The sequence below is a fragment of the Anomaloglossus baeobatrachus genome, chromosome 12 (assembly GCF_048569485.1).
Source record: "Anomaloglossus baeobatrachus isolate aAnoBae1 chromosome 12, aAnoBae1.hap1, whole genome shotgun sequence".
Classification (NCBI taxonomy): domain Eukaryota; kingdom Metazoa; phylum Chordata; class Amphibia; order Anura; family Aromobatidae; genus Anomaloglossus; species Anomaloglossus baeobatrachus.
Window position 1 is genome coordinate 75,516,959 of NC_134364.1, and position 16,164 is coordinate 75,533,122.

Here is a 16,164-nt window from a genome sequence, read left to right on the forward strand (position 1 = left end):
TACACCGCTCCATCCAACTCTTGGCATTGTGCTTAGTGATGTACAGCCATGAGGCTCCTGGCAGGTGCAGTGTTTGTGCTAATGTTACCAGAGGAGGTCTGGACTCTGCAGTTATGGAGTCAGCAGAGTGTTGATGACTTTTCTGCCCTCTGCTCCTCCGCACTCGCGGACCCTGCTCTGTAACTTTACGGGGTGTCCACTTTGTGACTGAATTGCTGCAGTACTTTACATGATATGACTGACAGGGCACGCGGGAATATTGAGAAGGGGAACATTTTAATGAACAGGATGGTTAAACCAATGGCTCCTATTCCTGGTCCGCGCTGGTATCAGTGAGCTCTGCACCACCAGCCTTTCTGTCACAGGTTAGTAAAGGCAGACGGCATGGAGTGGGCCTGGAGGATATACACCGGAGGGCAATGAGGGTGGATGATATATACAAGGGACAACAGAGCTGGAGGATATAGAAAGGGGTGCATAGAGCAGAAGAATAAAGATGGGGGAAAAACTGGGCTGAGGGATGTACACCAGTGAGCAACGAGACTGGAGGATATACACCCGGTGTGCAACGGGACTTGAGGATATATATCAGGGGCAATGGGGCTGGAGGATATACACCGGAGGGAGCAATAGAGCTGGAGGATATACACTCCAGGGCAGAGAGGCTAGAGGATATACACCAGGGAACAACAGGGCTGGAGGATATAGAAAGGGGTGCAACGGGGCTGGAGAATAAACACTGGGGACAACGGGGCTGGAGGATGTACAGCGGTGTGCAACGGGGCTTGAGGATATACACCTGGGGGCTACAGAGCTGGAGGATATACATGGAGGGAGGCAACGGGGCTGGAGGATATACACCAGGGGACAACTGGGCTGGAGGATATTCACTGGGAGTCAATGGGGCTGGAGGATATACACAAGGGAACAACAGGGCTGGAGGATATACACAAGGGAACAACAGGGCTGGAGGATATCCACAGGGGGGAGCGACAGAGCTGGAGGATATACACCCTGGGGTAATGAGGCTGGAGGATATATACTGAGGAGCAGCAGGGCTGGAGAATATACATCGGGGGGGTGGGGGTGCAATGGGCTTGAGAATATACAGGAGGGGCAACAGGGCTGGGGGACATACACCCGGGGGTCAACGAGGCTGGAGGATATACATTGGGGGCAATGGGGATGGAGGATATACATGGGGGGAGACAATGGGGCTTAAGAATATGCAACAGGGCTGGAGGATATTTATTGGGGCCACAGGGCTGAAGGATATACACTTTGTGGCAACAGAGCTGGAGGGTATACACCGGGGGGGCAATGGAGCTGAAGGATATGCAGCGGGGGAAATGGAGCTGAAGGATAAACACCCGGGGGAAATGGAGCTGAAGGATATACAGCAGGGGGAAATGGAGCTGAAGGATATACAGCAGGGGGAAATGGAGCTGAAGGATATACAGCAGGGGGAAATGGAGCTGAAGGATATACAGCAGGGGAAAATGGAGCTGAAGGATATACACCCGGGGGAAATGGAGCTGAAGGATATACAGCAGGGGTAAATGGAGCTGAAGGATATACACCAGGGGGAAATGGAGCTGAGGGATATACAGCAGGGGTAAATGGAGCTGAAGGATATACACCAGGGGGAAATGGAGCTGAAGGATATACAGCAGGGGAAAATGGAGCTGAAGGATATACACCCGGGGGAAATGGAGCTGAAGGATATACAGCAGGGGTAAATGGAGCTGAAGGATATACACCAGGGGGAAATGGAGCTGAGGGATATACAGCAGGGGTAAATGGAGCTGAAGGATATACACCAGGGGGAAATGGAGCTGAGGGATATACAGCAGGGGGAAATGGAGCTGAGGGATATACAGCGGGGGGCAATGGTGCTGTCCCTCACATGTCTGTGGCGGGCTGCAGGGACAGTAGCTGAGAAGTAATAGCTATCTGGTAATCCGGGTGTGCCGGCTGTGAGAAGATGAACACAATGACTGCACGCTGCCCTCTCCGGGGATTACGCTTTCTGCTCTTGCTCTATACAGTGCCTGCCTAGGTGTGACACGGTGACCTGTGACTGACGTGTCCTCACTGGCGGCTGTAGGGCTTTCATTGTCAGCACCTCTGTAATGGCTGTGAGTCACGCTGTGAGGTAACTTCTGAGCCAGGCCGTTATTGTTCTCCTTCTTCAGGACTACGTTCTTGTTCAGTTACTAATACAGATCAGCTTTTATTATCTTGTTTGTGATTTTGTGAGCGTGAATCCTCCGTGTGCAGCTACAGGTGGTACAGCAGCCGAGGGCCACTGTACTCACACTGTGCGGTCCTGACACACATGGCTAAAGGGGCAGTCATAAGAGAAGCCACTCCACTCCGGATACATGTGTGCAATGTGAATTTCTGCTTCAATATGGACCAGGCCATTTCAGCTGGTGAATGTGTTCAGGTTCAGAAGCCCATGGGTGATCGGTTACCACCAGGGCCAGGACCGTAGTTTTACCCTGTGGTGCACCTTGTAATCCATAGACAGGCCGACTCCCGTGGGGTGAGGGACATTATTTGTAAGTGGCTGTCCGTGGGTGTCACGCTGTGTTATTCCCTTGGTGACAGCCACTATGGGGCACGGCACAGCTCGGCAGCTGGTGAGGCCGTGAGCAGTGCCGGCATCAGGAGAAGCTTCCTGCTCACACACCCGGGTACTGCTGATTCCCTTCCCTGGGGATTTAGGGGGCAGCACACAGCCTCATACACACCCCGCCATGTCCTGACTCGGGATGATCGGACCCATTGAAATATGAGGGTCTGTGTTCAGTACAAACACCAAACTTTACATCCGGTCTAAAGATGAGGGAACACAAACTTTTAAAGTCCACGACAGCATACCCCCCACATTCCTACAGACTAGGGTACACCATCGGGCGACAGGTGTAAGGTCTCTATGGCAACGTTTGCTGTTTTGTACATTGTAGCTGCTTTAAGTAGCCCTTTTATTGAAAGTTTTAGCACAAAGAACTGCCAAAATACCTGCCTCCATACACTGCCCATTAAAGGGGTAGTTCTATTTTGATATACACAAAATGTACCATAAATGTCGCATAGGTCAGGTACATGAGTATGTTCCTTTTCAAATCATGTGAGGAGGCCATTTAAGAGTGATTTGGTATACCTGGAGAGCGCTATGGATGAGGCGTACAAAAGTGCCATGGTGCTGCCCAAACCGTATCAGGTGTACACATGTGGTGCTGCGCTGTAGTGTTTGGTGCAGTTGGGGAGGTATGTTGTGCTGCGCTGTGGTGTTTGGTGCTGCTGGGGGGGTATGTTGTGCTGCGCTGTGGTGTTTGGTGCTGTTGGGGGGGTATGTTGTGCTGCGCTGTGGTGTTTGGTGCTGCTGGGGAGGTATGTTGTGCTGCCCTGTAGTCTTTGGTGCAGTTGGGGAGGTATGTTGTGCTGCGCTGTGGTGTTTGGTGCTGCTGGGGGGGTATGTTGTGCTGCGCTGTGGTGTTTGGTGCTGCTGGGGAGGTATGTTGTGCTGCCCTGTAGTGTTTGGTGCAGTTGGGGATGTATGTTGTGGGGCGCAGTGGTATTTCGTGCTACGCTGTGGTGTTTAGTGCTGCTGGGAGGTATGTTGTGCTGCGCTGTGGTATTTGCTACTGCTGGGGAGGTTTGTTGTACTGCTCTGTGGTATTTTGTGCTGCTCTGTGGTATTTTGTGCTGCTGAGGAGGTATGTTCTGCTGTGCTGTAGTGTTTGGTGCAGTTGGGGAGGAATGTTGTGCTGCACTCTGGTGATTGGTGCTTTTGCGGAGGAATGTTGTACTGCGCTCTGGTGATTGGTGCTGTTGGAGAGGAATGTTGTGCTGCGCTGTGTGATTGGTGCTGTTGGGGAGGAATGTTGTGCTGCGCTGTGTGATTGGTGCTGTTGGGGAGGAATGTTGTGCTGCACTGTGGTGATTGGTGCTGTTGGGGAGGAATGTTGTGCTGCGCTGTGTGATTGGTGCTGTTGGGGAGGAATGTTGTGCTGCGCTGTGGTGATTGGTGCTGTTGGAGATGAATGTTGTGCCGTGCTGTGTGATTGGTGCTTTTGGGGAGGAATGTTGTGCTGCGCTGTGTGATTGGTGCTGTTGGGGAGGAATGTTGTGCTGCACTGTGGTGATTGGTGCTGTTGGGGAGGAATGTTGTGCTGCGCTGTGTGATTGGTGCTGTTGGGGAGGAATGTTGTGCTGCGCTGTGGTGATTGGTGCTGTTGGGGAGGAATGTTGTGCTGCGCTGTGGTGATTGGTGCTGTTGGGGAGGAATGTTGTGCTGCGCTGTGGTGATTGGTGCTGTTGGGGAGGAATGTTGTGCTGCGCTGTGAAGATTAGTGCTGTTGGAGGTATGTTGTGCTGCGAGATAACCGTATAGGGTGGCATGCAGGGAGACACAGAGAGAGGATACTGTATAGGGGACATGCAGGGAAACACAGAGAGAGGATACTGTATAGGGAGGTATGCAGGGAGACACAGAGAGAGAGGATACTGTATAGGGAGGTATGCAGGGAGACACAGAGAGAGGATACTGTATAGGGGACATGCAGGGAAACACAGAGAGAGGATACTGTATAGGGAGGTATGCAGGGAGACACAGAGAGAGGATACTGTATAGGGAGGTATGCAGGGAGACACAGAGAGAGAGGATACTGTATAGGGAGGTATGCAGGGAGACACAGAGAGAGGATACTGTATAGGGAGGTATGCAGGGAGACACAGAGAGGATACTGTATAGGGAGGTATGCAGGGAGACACAGAGAGAGGATACTGTATAGGAAGGTTTGCAGGGAGACACAGAGAGAGGATACTGTATAGGGAGGTATGCAGGGAGACACAGAGAGAGGATACTGTATAGGGAGGTATGCAGGGAGACACAGAGAGAGGATACTGTATAGGGGGTATGCAGGGAGACACAGAGAGAGGTTACTGTATAGGGAGGTATGCAGGGAGACACAGAGAGGATACTGTATAGGGAGGTATGCAGGGAGACACAGAGAGAGGATACTGTATAGGGAGGTATGCAGGGAGACACAGAGAGAGGATACTGTATAGGGAGGTATGCAGGGAGACACAGAGAGAGGATACTGTATAGGGAGGTATGCAGGGAGACACAGAGAGAGAGGATACTGTATAGGGAGGTATGCAGGGAGACACAGAGAGAGGATACTGTATAGGGAGGTATGCAGGGAGACACAGAGAGAGGATACTGTATAGGGAGGTATGCAGGGAGACACAGAGAGAGAGGATACTGTATAGGGAGGAATGCAGGGAGACACAGAGAGGATACTGTATAGGGAGATATGCAGGGAGACACAGAGAGGATACTGTATAGGGGGTATGCAGGGAGACACAGAGAGAGGATACTGTATAGGGAGGTATGCAGGGAGACACAGAGAGAGGATACTGTATAGGGAGGTATGCAGGGAGACACAGAGAGAGGATACTGTATAGGGAGGTATGCAGGGAGACACAGAGAGGATACTGTATAGGGAGGTATGCAGGGAGACACAGAGAGAGGATACTGTATAGGGAGGTATGCAGGGAGACACAGAGAGGATACTGTATAGGGAGGTATGCAGGGAGACACAGAGAGAGGATACTGTATAGGGAGGTATGCAGGGAGACACAGAGAGAGGATACTGTATAGGGAGGTATGCAGGTAGACACAGAGAGAGGATACTGTATAGGGAGGTATGCAGGGAGACAGAGAGAGGATACTGTATAGGGAGGTATGCAGGGAGACACAGAGAGAGGATACTGTATAGGGAGGTATGCAGGTAGACACAGAGAGAGGATACTGTATAGGGAGGTATGCAGGGAGACACAGAGAGAGGATACTGTATAGGGAGGTATGCAGGGAGACACAGAGAGAGGATACTGTATAGGGAGGTATGCAGGGAGACACAGTGAGAGGTTACTGTATAGGGAGGTATGCAGGGAGACACAGAGAGAGGATACTGTATAGGGAGGTATGCAGGGAGACACAGAGAGAGGATACTGTATAGGGAGGTATGCAGGGAGACACAGAGAGAGGATACTGTATAGGGAGGTATGCAGGGAGATACAGAGAGAGGATACAGTATAGGGAGGTATACAGGGAGACAGTGAGAGGTTACTGTATAGGGAGGTATGCAGGGAGACACAGAGAGAGGATACTGTATAGGGAGGTATGCAGGGAGACAGAGAGAGGATACTGTATAGGGAGGTATGCAGGGAGACACAGAGAGAGGATACTGTATAGGGAGGTATGCAGGGAGACACAGAGAGAGGATACTGTATAGGGAGGTATGCAGGGAGACACAGAGAGAGGATACTGTATAGGGAGGTATGCAGGGAGACACAGAGAGAGGATACTGTATAGGGAGGTATGCAGGGAGACACAGAGAGAGGATACTGTATAGGGAGGTATGCAGGGAGACACAGAGAGAGGATACTGTATAGGGAGGTATGCAGGGAGACACAGAGAGAGGATATTGTATAGGGAGGTATGCAGGGAGACACAGAGAGAGGATACTGTATAGGGAGATATGCAGGGAGACACAGAGAGAGGATACTGTATAGGGAGGTATGCAGGGAGACACAGAGAGAGGATACTGTATAGGGAGATATGCAGGGAGACACAGAGAGAGGATACTGTATAGGGAGGTATGCAGGGAGACACAGAGAGAGGATACTGTATAGGGAGGTATGCAGGGAGACACAGAGAGAGGATACTGTATAGGGAGGTATGCAGGGAGACACAGGGAGAGAGGATACTGTATAGGGAGGTATGCAGGGAGACACAGAGAGAGGATACTGTATAGGGAGGTATGCAGGGAGACACAGAGAGAGAATACTGTATAGGGAGGTATGCAGGGAGACACAGAGAGAGAATACTGTATAGGGAGATATGCAGGGAGACACAGAGAGAGGATACTGTATAGGGAGGTATGCAGGGAGACACAGAGAGAGAGGATACTGTATACGGAGGTATGCAGGGAGACACAGAGAGAGGATACTGTATAGGGAGATATGCAGGGAGACACAGAGAGAGGATACTGTATAGGGAGGTATGCAGGGAGACACAGAGAGAGGGTACTGTATAGGGAGATATGCAGGGAGACACAGAGAGAGGATACTGTATAGGGAGATATGCAGGGAGACACAGAGAGAGGGTACTGTATAGGGAGGTATGCAGGGAGACACAGAGAGAGGATACTGTATAGGGAGATATGCAGGGAGACACAGAGAGAGGATACTGTATAGGGAGATATGCAGGGAGACACAGAGAGAGGGTACTGTATAGGGAGGTATGCAGGGAGACACAGAGAGAGGGTACTGTATAGGGAGGTATGCAGGGAGACACAGAGAGAGGATACTGTATAGGGAGGTATGCAGGGAGACAGAGAGAGGATACTGTATAGGGAGGTATGCAGGGAGACACAGAGAGAGGTTACTGTATAGGGAGGTATGCAGGGAGACACAGAGAGAGGATATTGTATAGGGAGGTATGCAGGGAGACACAGAGAGAGGATACTGTATAGGGAGGAATGCAGGGAGACACAGAGAGGATACTGTATAGGGAGGTATGCAGGGAGACACAGAGAGGATACTGTATAGGGAGGTATGCAGGGAGACACAGAGAGAGGATATTGTATAGGGAGGTATGCAGGGAGACACAGAGAGAGGATACTGTATAGGGAGGTATGCAGGGAGACACAGAGAGAGGATACTGTATAGGGAGGAATGCAGGGAGACACAGAGAGGATACTGTATAGGGAGGTATGCAGGGAGACACAGAGAGAGGATATTGTATAGGGAGGTATGCAGGGAGACACAGAGAGAGGATATTGTATAGGGAGGTATGCAGGGAGACACAGAGAGGATACTGTATAGGGAGGAATGCAGGGAGACACAGAGAGAGGATACTGTATAGGGAGGTATGCAGGGAGACACAGAGAGAGGATATTGTATAGGGAGGTATGCAGGGAGACACAGAGAGAGGATATTGTATAGGGAGGTATGCAGGGAGACACAGAGAGGATACTGTATAGGGAGGAATGCAGGGAGACACAGAGAGGATACTGTATAGGGAGGAATGCAGGGAGACACAGAGAGGATACTGTATAGGGAGGAATGCAGGGAGACACAGAGAGGATACTGTATAGGGAGGTATGCAGGGAGACACAGAGAGAGGATACTGTATAGGGAGGTATGCAGGGAGACACAGAGAGAGGATACTGTATAGGGAGGTATGCAGGGAGACACAGAGAGAGGTTACTGTATAGGGAGGTATGCAGGGAGACACAGAGAGAGGAGACTGTATAGGGAGGTATGCAGGGAGACACAGAGAGAGGAGACTGTATAGGGAGGTATGCAGGGAGACAGAGAGAGGATACTGTATAGGGAGGTATGCAGGGAGACACAGAGAGAGGATATTGTATAGGGAGGTATGCAGGGAGACACAGAGAGAGGATACTGTATAGGGAGGTATGCAGGGAGACACACAGAGAGGATACTGTATAGGGAGGTATGCAGGGAGACACAGAGAGAGGATACTGTATAGGGAGGTATGCAGGGAGACACAGAGAGAGGATACTGTATAGGGTGGCACATGTAAAGCCGGCAGTAGGTGCCGATCACTGAGGACTGTGGACTAAATGTACATTTGCTCTTGTTGCAGCGCAGGCACGTGAGATGGGTCTTCAGGCGAGTGACGCTGTGCTGGTGCACGTCTACGTCCGAAGCATGGATGACTTTTCTTCTATCAATAATGAATATGCAGCGCTCTTCCCGGCGGCTCCCCCTGCTCGGTAACTCACCAGTCTTTACCTTTCAGCCGTCAGATGCCAGTTTAGCTACAGCTGCTTTAGCTCGTACTTCACTGGATGCAGCTATAAGTGAGTGACGTCTACATTTGTCTGCAACTGTGCAGGCGACGACATCTCCTGAGTGCAGATCTATTGCCAAAACTTCACTTAGCATGCCCAACATAACCGCACGCTGTGTAATCACGCTGACGCTGGGACACAGGCAGGTCCGTTAAACAGTAACCATCATTTTAATTGGTTTTCCATAAATCATTGGTACACATGAAAGTAAGAAACCCTCTGCATAGAATGTTAAAAGCTCCAACTGTCACCTCCTATATCAGTAATATTTGGCTTCTGTCTTCACTATTTACAGTTTACTGATTTTATTTATGAATTGTGAATATACACTGGAGATCAAAATTAGAGAACAATGTGTGATCAGTTGCTTTTTCAGAAATCATGTAATCTACATTGATGAACATTTAAAGGGGTTTTTTGTGTAAGGGGTGCACCATGCTACTGGAACAGGGTTTTACAAAAGATACAAAGTTTATCAACCTAAAACCTTTATTTTGCCCAAAACGTGATGATCATAATTAGAGAACAGCAATGACTGTAGCACAGAGAAAGATTATCAAATAAAGTAAATTTTCTGCAGATAACAACAGTCACAATCAGTAGGACGTGTACAGGCCTTTGCTATGAATGACTTCAGCACATCTGCGGCCACAGGACACCATTAATCTCTCACACTGCTCTGGTGTGATTTTGTTCCACTTTTCTTCCAGTCTCTTCTACAGTTCTTTGACTGTTGTTGGTTCCTTGGCCATAACTTTGTCACCAAGGATTTTCCAGAGGTTTTCTATTGGGTTTAGGTCAGGATTCTGGGCTGTGGCCATTTTATTGTTTCAGTGTTTTCTGTTTCAAGGAAGTGCTTTACCTGTTTTGCTGTGTGACAGGGGGCATTGTCCTGCATGAAAATTGCTGGCTGATTGAGTGATGAACACAAGTAAGGAACCAGGTGTTGGTGAAGAAGGTTCTGATCCACACTTGTATTCACTCTGCCATTTAGCCGTATGAGAGGTCAAACTCCTGCTGCAGAAAACATTCCCCAAACCATGACACTTCCTCCACCACCGGTCACTGACTTCTTAACACACTTTGGGTTCAGTCTTTCCCCAGTTTGTCAACAAACATAATGTTTCCCATCAGACCCAAATAAATTAAACTTGCTTTCATCACTAAAATGAACTAGGTATAGATTGGATGTTAGACGCATGGAACACCTTACGGCACTACTGAATGACTCAATGGAACGCTTCCAGGTGGTGTGGTCACCATGGGACTACTTTGCGGGACGTGAGGACCTGTAAGACTCAGGCCTGTGGGCCCTAGGGAAACTGTTTGGATTCCTCTATTCCCTCCTCTACGCCACATTTCCTTTCCCTCCTTAACACCCCCCCCCTTGTCTAGTCATCGTCTAGTTTATTGTTACATCTTGGCACTCATTGGAATTTATAACCATTAGTACAATGTCCCTCAAGTCGCAGCGGCTTCACCCTACAGCTTGAGGTAACTCCTGTTTGCGGGGTAGGCGTTATGGTGTGGAATGTTATCAGTAGGTACGTCAACCTTATTCATTGTACCTATTTTTTTTTGGGACATGTGTCTCAAGAATTGTAATTTTTTTTTTACTTTTTACTTCCTGTATGAAAATTGACACCTTTTAATAAAAATTTTAAAGTATAAAAAATAAATGAACTAGGTACCACTTCTCTGTCCACACAACATGCTTCTTTTGATTATTTCTGCTAATGAGAGGCTTGTTACTGCAGAGTGGGCTTTCAGTCCAAATGCTCTTAAACGTCGTGACACTGTATGACGAGACAGATCCTTACCCTGCTCAGTGCTGAACTGGCGAGCAATTCCACCTGCAGTGTTGAAACTATTACCCATGGAGAATCTCCACATTTTCCTGTCCTCTCTTGCAAGGACGACCAGCCTTTTTGGTTGACTTGAAAGAGTTTGTGATGTTGTAAAGATGCAATATTCTCAAAATCACAGACTTGGAACAATCAACTTTTTTTGCTATGGCTGATAGGGTCACCCCTTTAGTCTTCATCTGTATAACCTGCTGCCGGAGGGTTTCAGTCACTTTGGAATGGCACATCAGTTTTGCAAAGTCAGTGCAAACTGGAAAGTTAGGCTATGTGCCCACGGGTGCTCGTACCTGCGGATGTATCCGCAGGTACGAGCGCATGTTTCCCGCAGCTGCTCGCCGGCGTCCGCAGCTATTTTTAGCTGCTAGATTACAGCGGAATAGCTACGGGAAACATGCGAACATTCATGCGGCTTACCTGCGGACGTCCCGGCCTCTTATCTCCATAGCGGAGGGCGGGACATCCGCAGGTAATTCCGCATGAATGATTGACATGCAGTTATACATGCGGATGCCTACATCCGCAGCATGGTCGGCAGCCGCACTTTCCGCAGCGTGGACACAGCACTCCCCATGTCCTATAGGATAACATGGGGAGTGACTGTACATGCTAAAACCTGCGGATTTATCTGGAAAATCCATAAAAATCTGCAGGTTTTCCGCGGCAAAATCCGCAGATGCAAGCTCCCGTGGGCACATAGCCTCCGGCCGGTTTCACACATCCGACTTTTTTCCGTTTTGCCTGATGCGGCGCTCTCCCGTACAGTTAATACAGTACAATGACAGCGCAACAGCGCCGGTCACATGCTGTCATGTGACCGGCGCATGTGACCCGGAAGTTACAGCGCTGTCATTGTACTGTATTAACTGTACGGGAGAGCGCCGCATCCGGCAAAACGGCAAAAAGCCGGATGTGTGAAACCGGCCTTAGGCTGCCGGTTACATAGGGTTTGTCAGATAATTAAGGATATTAGCTCCAGGTGCCAGATTAACACCGATAACTTGCAGGGATCTGAGAGTGTTCTCTAATTGTGATCAGTGTTCTTTTTCATTGATCTCATTTACATTTTTATCATGTGCTTTACAATAAATTGAATTTATGAAATAAGCTTACAATACTGCGAGTTTCCTCATGTTAGGATATAATCACATAGGACGACGCAATGACCGCGACATTAAGGAAATAATGTGTTGTTCTCTAATTTTGATCTCCATTGTAAGAAGCAGATTTGTCTGAGATATATAACAAATTATTGCAAGTTGATTATTTTCGAGTGTACTATTAATCAATGAAGTAAAGATTAAACCCACGGTTCCTCTTTAAGGCTATGTGCGCATGCTGCGTCTTTTTGCGTTTTTGGCCGCTAAAAACGCATAAAAGCGCACCCGTGGCATAAATTGCACAAAAAAAATGCGTGCATTTTTACCGTGTTTTGGTGCGTTTTTGGCTGCGTGTGTTTTTATGCGCTTTTGTGCGTTCAGTCTTTTCCCAGGAAAGAATTGACATGTCCATTTTTTTTAGCTCAAAAACACAGCTTAAAAAAAAAAGTTGTGTGCGGACAGCAAAAATGAAAACTCATAGACTTTGCTAGGGAAGCAAAGTCATGCAGTTTTGAGCCCAAAAACGCACCCGAAATACGTGCAAAAACGCCACGAAAAAAGCACTGTACGCACATAGCCTAAAGGGAATCTGTTACCAGGTGTTTGCTATGTATGCTGAAGCTAGCATGTTGCAAGGATTAATACAGATATTTCAGGCATGCCTGTTTTGTCACATTCCGATCTTTTGTTTATTTGCTATGTTTGTTTAAGCAGCAGGACGCTTATCATTACAGGACTAGGAACTCACGTGGAGAGAAGTCCAAGTGATTGACACTAAATCTAAAAATTCTGATTGTATCATAATGGCTGCAGCCAGTAATCTAAGTGATACATCGTTGGATTCAGAATCTCTTTGCCTACATTATGCTGCTTTTAGATCAGGTATCAAAAACCTGATTCCTGTTAAAGGGGCAGTTGAATATGAGTTAAATAGGGCGCTTTCTTAATGTAGGCGACAGTATTTTAGTTTTTTATTTTCTATACAAAAAAAGCAGCCAAAAATGATAATGGATCAAACAGAGCCAAATATATCATGCAAATACTTGCACCTTTTCTGCCCAAAACTAGACAAGAGGTAAAACTTAAAAGCAATGGTGAATCTGCCCTTTAGGGAACATCCAAATGTAACAAAACTTCTGTAATGGAAAAAGCGCAGTAAAATTCACATTGGCAAAAAGCACTTTTGCCCTTTACTATGGAAATCCTGAGCGTTTGCATTACAAAGGGTGAAGCCCTTGGCACAGATCGATGGGACATGGATTTCTAATGTGTGGCACCGCTCTGTATTTTATCTGCTGTTTGTAGCTGGTCCGCCGTGCGGCTACTGACATACACAGCAGGTCTTCTATCCGGAAAGTCCAGTAGGTATCTAACCCCTGTGCACGCCACCTAACAGTGCAGATTTTACACCGCTATCCCCTGTATGGCATTGTACACATCACCGTATGGCTTGCACACACATGTAAAGAAGTGGCCGTTACCCAATGGAGAGTGAATAGTTCTGCTCCCCGGTCTCTGTTGTCTTGTGAAGATAATTATTTTCATTTACACGTAGTCCCTAATTGGCGGAAAAGTGCCGGCCATCATCATTTTCTGCCTAAGGCCTCCTTCACAGGTCCGTGAAAATCACGCGCGTTTTTCACGGACGTGTCAAAGGTGCGTATTACCTTCCGTGTGCCATGTTTATGGCGCAAGTGGGTTATCCGTGATAACACACGGAGAACGGAAACTTTCTGCTCACCTGTCCCTGGCGTTGCTGTCCGTGGTGCTGATCTTCGGTCTCCTGTCCTGCAGACTCCCCGCTGCTGCTGCTTCCGGCCGCAGTGGAGTGAATATTCAATGAGCATAATTAGTGGGGGTCGGAAGCAAATGACAGCAGCGGCAGAGACTGCAGTGCTGGAGAAGGTGAGTATAGAAATTATAGAAAATGTGTGTTTTTTCCGGTGCGTGTCACACGGATCACATCCGTGCGGTGCGTGTGATACTCGTGATGCCGGAGAAAAATGGACACGTATACATGTAGAGCACACGGTCCATGGCAAAACACGCACGTGAGTGCAGACCCATTGATTTTAATGGGTCTACGTGTGCCCGTGTCTCTGGCACATGAGGAAACGGACCAAACACGTACCGGAGACACGGACATGTGAAGGAGGCCTAAAAAAGTAAAAGGTTATTAACGGCTCTGTGTAAATAGGTGATATGCTGCCGATAACGTGTTCAGCATATGGGGACCAAGCGGTTGGGTTATCAATTGGTTTTTGCCATCATCGCTCGTCAGTCTTCAGAAACAGGCCAGTAAACGAGCGCCGAAAAACTCCAGTACGGACTATCGGTCCATATTATGGGTCCAAAATTGGACTATTTGGACGAACAGCATAGGAAATAATACAACTAGTGCCCCCTCCATAGTATGTTCTGCCTCGTCGGCTACCCTAGACCCCACAGACAGATCCCCATATCTTTGCTTCTTTGTTTTTTTTTGTAGGGTGGCATGGTGGCTCAGTGGTTAGCATTATGCAGCCTTGCAGCGCTGGGGTCCTGGGTTCGATTCCCACCAAGGACACCATCTGCAAGGAGTTTGTATGTTCTCCCCGTGTTTGCGTGGGTTTCCTCCGGGGTCTCCGGTTTCCTCCCACACTCCAAAAACATACAGATAGGGACTCTAGATTGTGAGCCCAATAGGGACAGTGTTCCTGATGTATGTAAAGTGCTGTGGAATATGTTAGCGCTATATAAAAAATAAAGATTTATTTTATTTTTTATTTAAGATCTCATCATCAGAGATGATATATTTTTTTTTTGTCTTTTTATTGATTTTTGCTATTTTATGTCTTTTTCAGGGTCTTCGTGCAGTGCTGTCTACCCCAGGACACCCTCTTGAAGATGGATGTTCTCTTTTGGCGGAGCCCTGTCATTTGCGGGGACGACGGCCCCCCAGAGAAGATCGCCATGCATGTGCAGAGTATTTCCCACTGGGCCCCTGCGAACATCGGTCCCTACAGCCAAGCCGTGCGGGTGAGCAGCGGCGTATACGCATTATCCCTGGCTTAGTGTCACTTAGCACCTTGATTAATCTTGTCCGTGCAGAGGTATTAATAATATTCCCTCCCTGACAGCGGCTGACATCCAGGAGGAAGGGGACCGGAGCGGTCAGGGCAGATCGAGGCGGTGCAATGTAGTGTGACACGTCTCCGTCCCCCGGGGGACTTTGTGCTAATCACGTGGAGCCATCGGAAAGTCTTGACTCGGAATGCATCTTTTCAGATTATTTAAATCCTGCGTGATTATTATTATTATTGAGGGATGTGAGAGGGTCTCGCTTTATCCAGGTCACTGGATGTCAGATCTTGTCACTCAGCTGACCCAGACGGGGCGCAGATCTCTGCTGCTGGGGTGGGTGCAGTGCGGTCGGTGGGGGGGGTCTACGTATATACAGTATATACATATGGATAATTAGGGGAAAACAGATCCAGAATGAAGGCATCAGCGCTGAAGAACTTGCAAAACTTTTCCCCGACCCTTAGTAAGTTGTTCCATGCACAGATCAGAGGCGTTGGTGTCAGAGTAGATGTAATCTGTGCGTTTGGTGGCTTTTCTTGTAAGTGCAGAGTGAGACGCTGGAATGACAAACGTGATAAGCAGGCATGTTTATCTGGGGGGATATCGCATGTGTCCGCAGCGGCAGGGTCACAGTGCCACCTAGTGGTGGAATACGTCACCAGCACGTCATATCGGTTGCACAAATACCAGGCTGGATAGATGGCAAGAAGGATGTGACAGCCTTGGGTAGACACTGTCCCTTCAGCATCAGTCAGTCAGACATTGTGCCCTTTAGCTGACGCTCTTGCAACTCCTTGGAATTAGGGGTATTAGAGTGAGGCGCTTAATGCGGGGTGATGGGGTTTGTCAGTATTTCCAGTGTCCTGGAAGGAGACCCCCGGCGGGCAGGTCACAGGAGGCACCTTGGCAGAAATAATGTCCCCTTCTTAACCCCCCCCCCCCCCCACCTCTTTGAAGGAAACAAGAAGATGTAATATTCCAAACACCCGAAGCAATGGATAAAGCGTCCTGATATTAACCGTTAACTACCTGCCCAAGACTGACAAGAGGAGAGTCCCAAAATGTCAGATGGAAAGAATATCTTTATTTGGGGGGGGTCATTATTTATCTTCTGATGTGTATAGTTTTCCCAATTCTCTATGAATAATAATTAAATCCAAAAGTAAATGAGTGAAACCGTGCCGGAGGCTCTCTGTAGACCGTGGTCAACACCCCAGGAAGGGTGCGGGGTGCTGCCTGCAT

The 16,164-nt window shown here is 48.3% G+C and overlaps 1 protein-coding gene across 1 annotated transcript in view; it reads left to right on the forward strand.

Annotated features, from left to right (window-relative positions):
* Window positions 1–16,164, forward strand: part of DPH6 (diphthamine biosynthesis 6) — a 140,291-nt gene that overhangs the window by 88,021 nt on the left and 36,106 nt on the right. Inside the window, exons 11-12 of the mRNA XM_075329966.1 lie at window positions 8,690–8,819; window positions 14,703–14,877. Of these exons, the coding sequence (XP_075186081.1) occupies window positions 8,690–8,819; window positions 14,703–14,877 (305 nt within the window). The remainder of the gene's footprint in view (window positions 1–8,689; window positions 8,820–14,702; window positions 14,878–16,164) is intronic.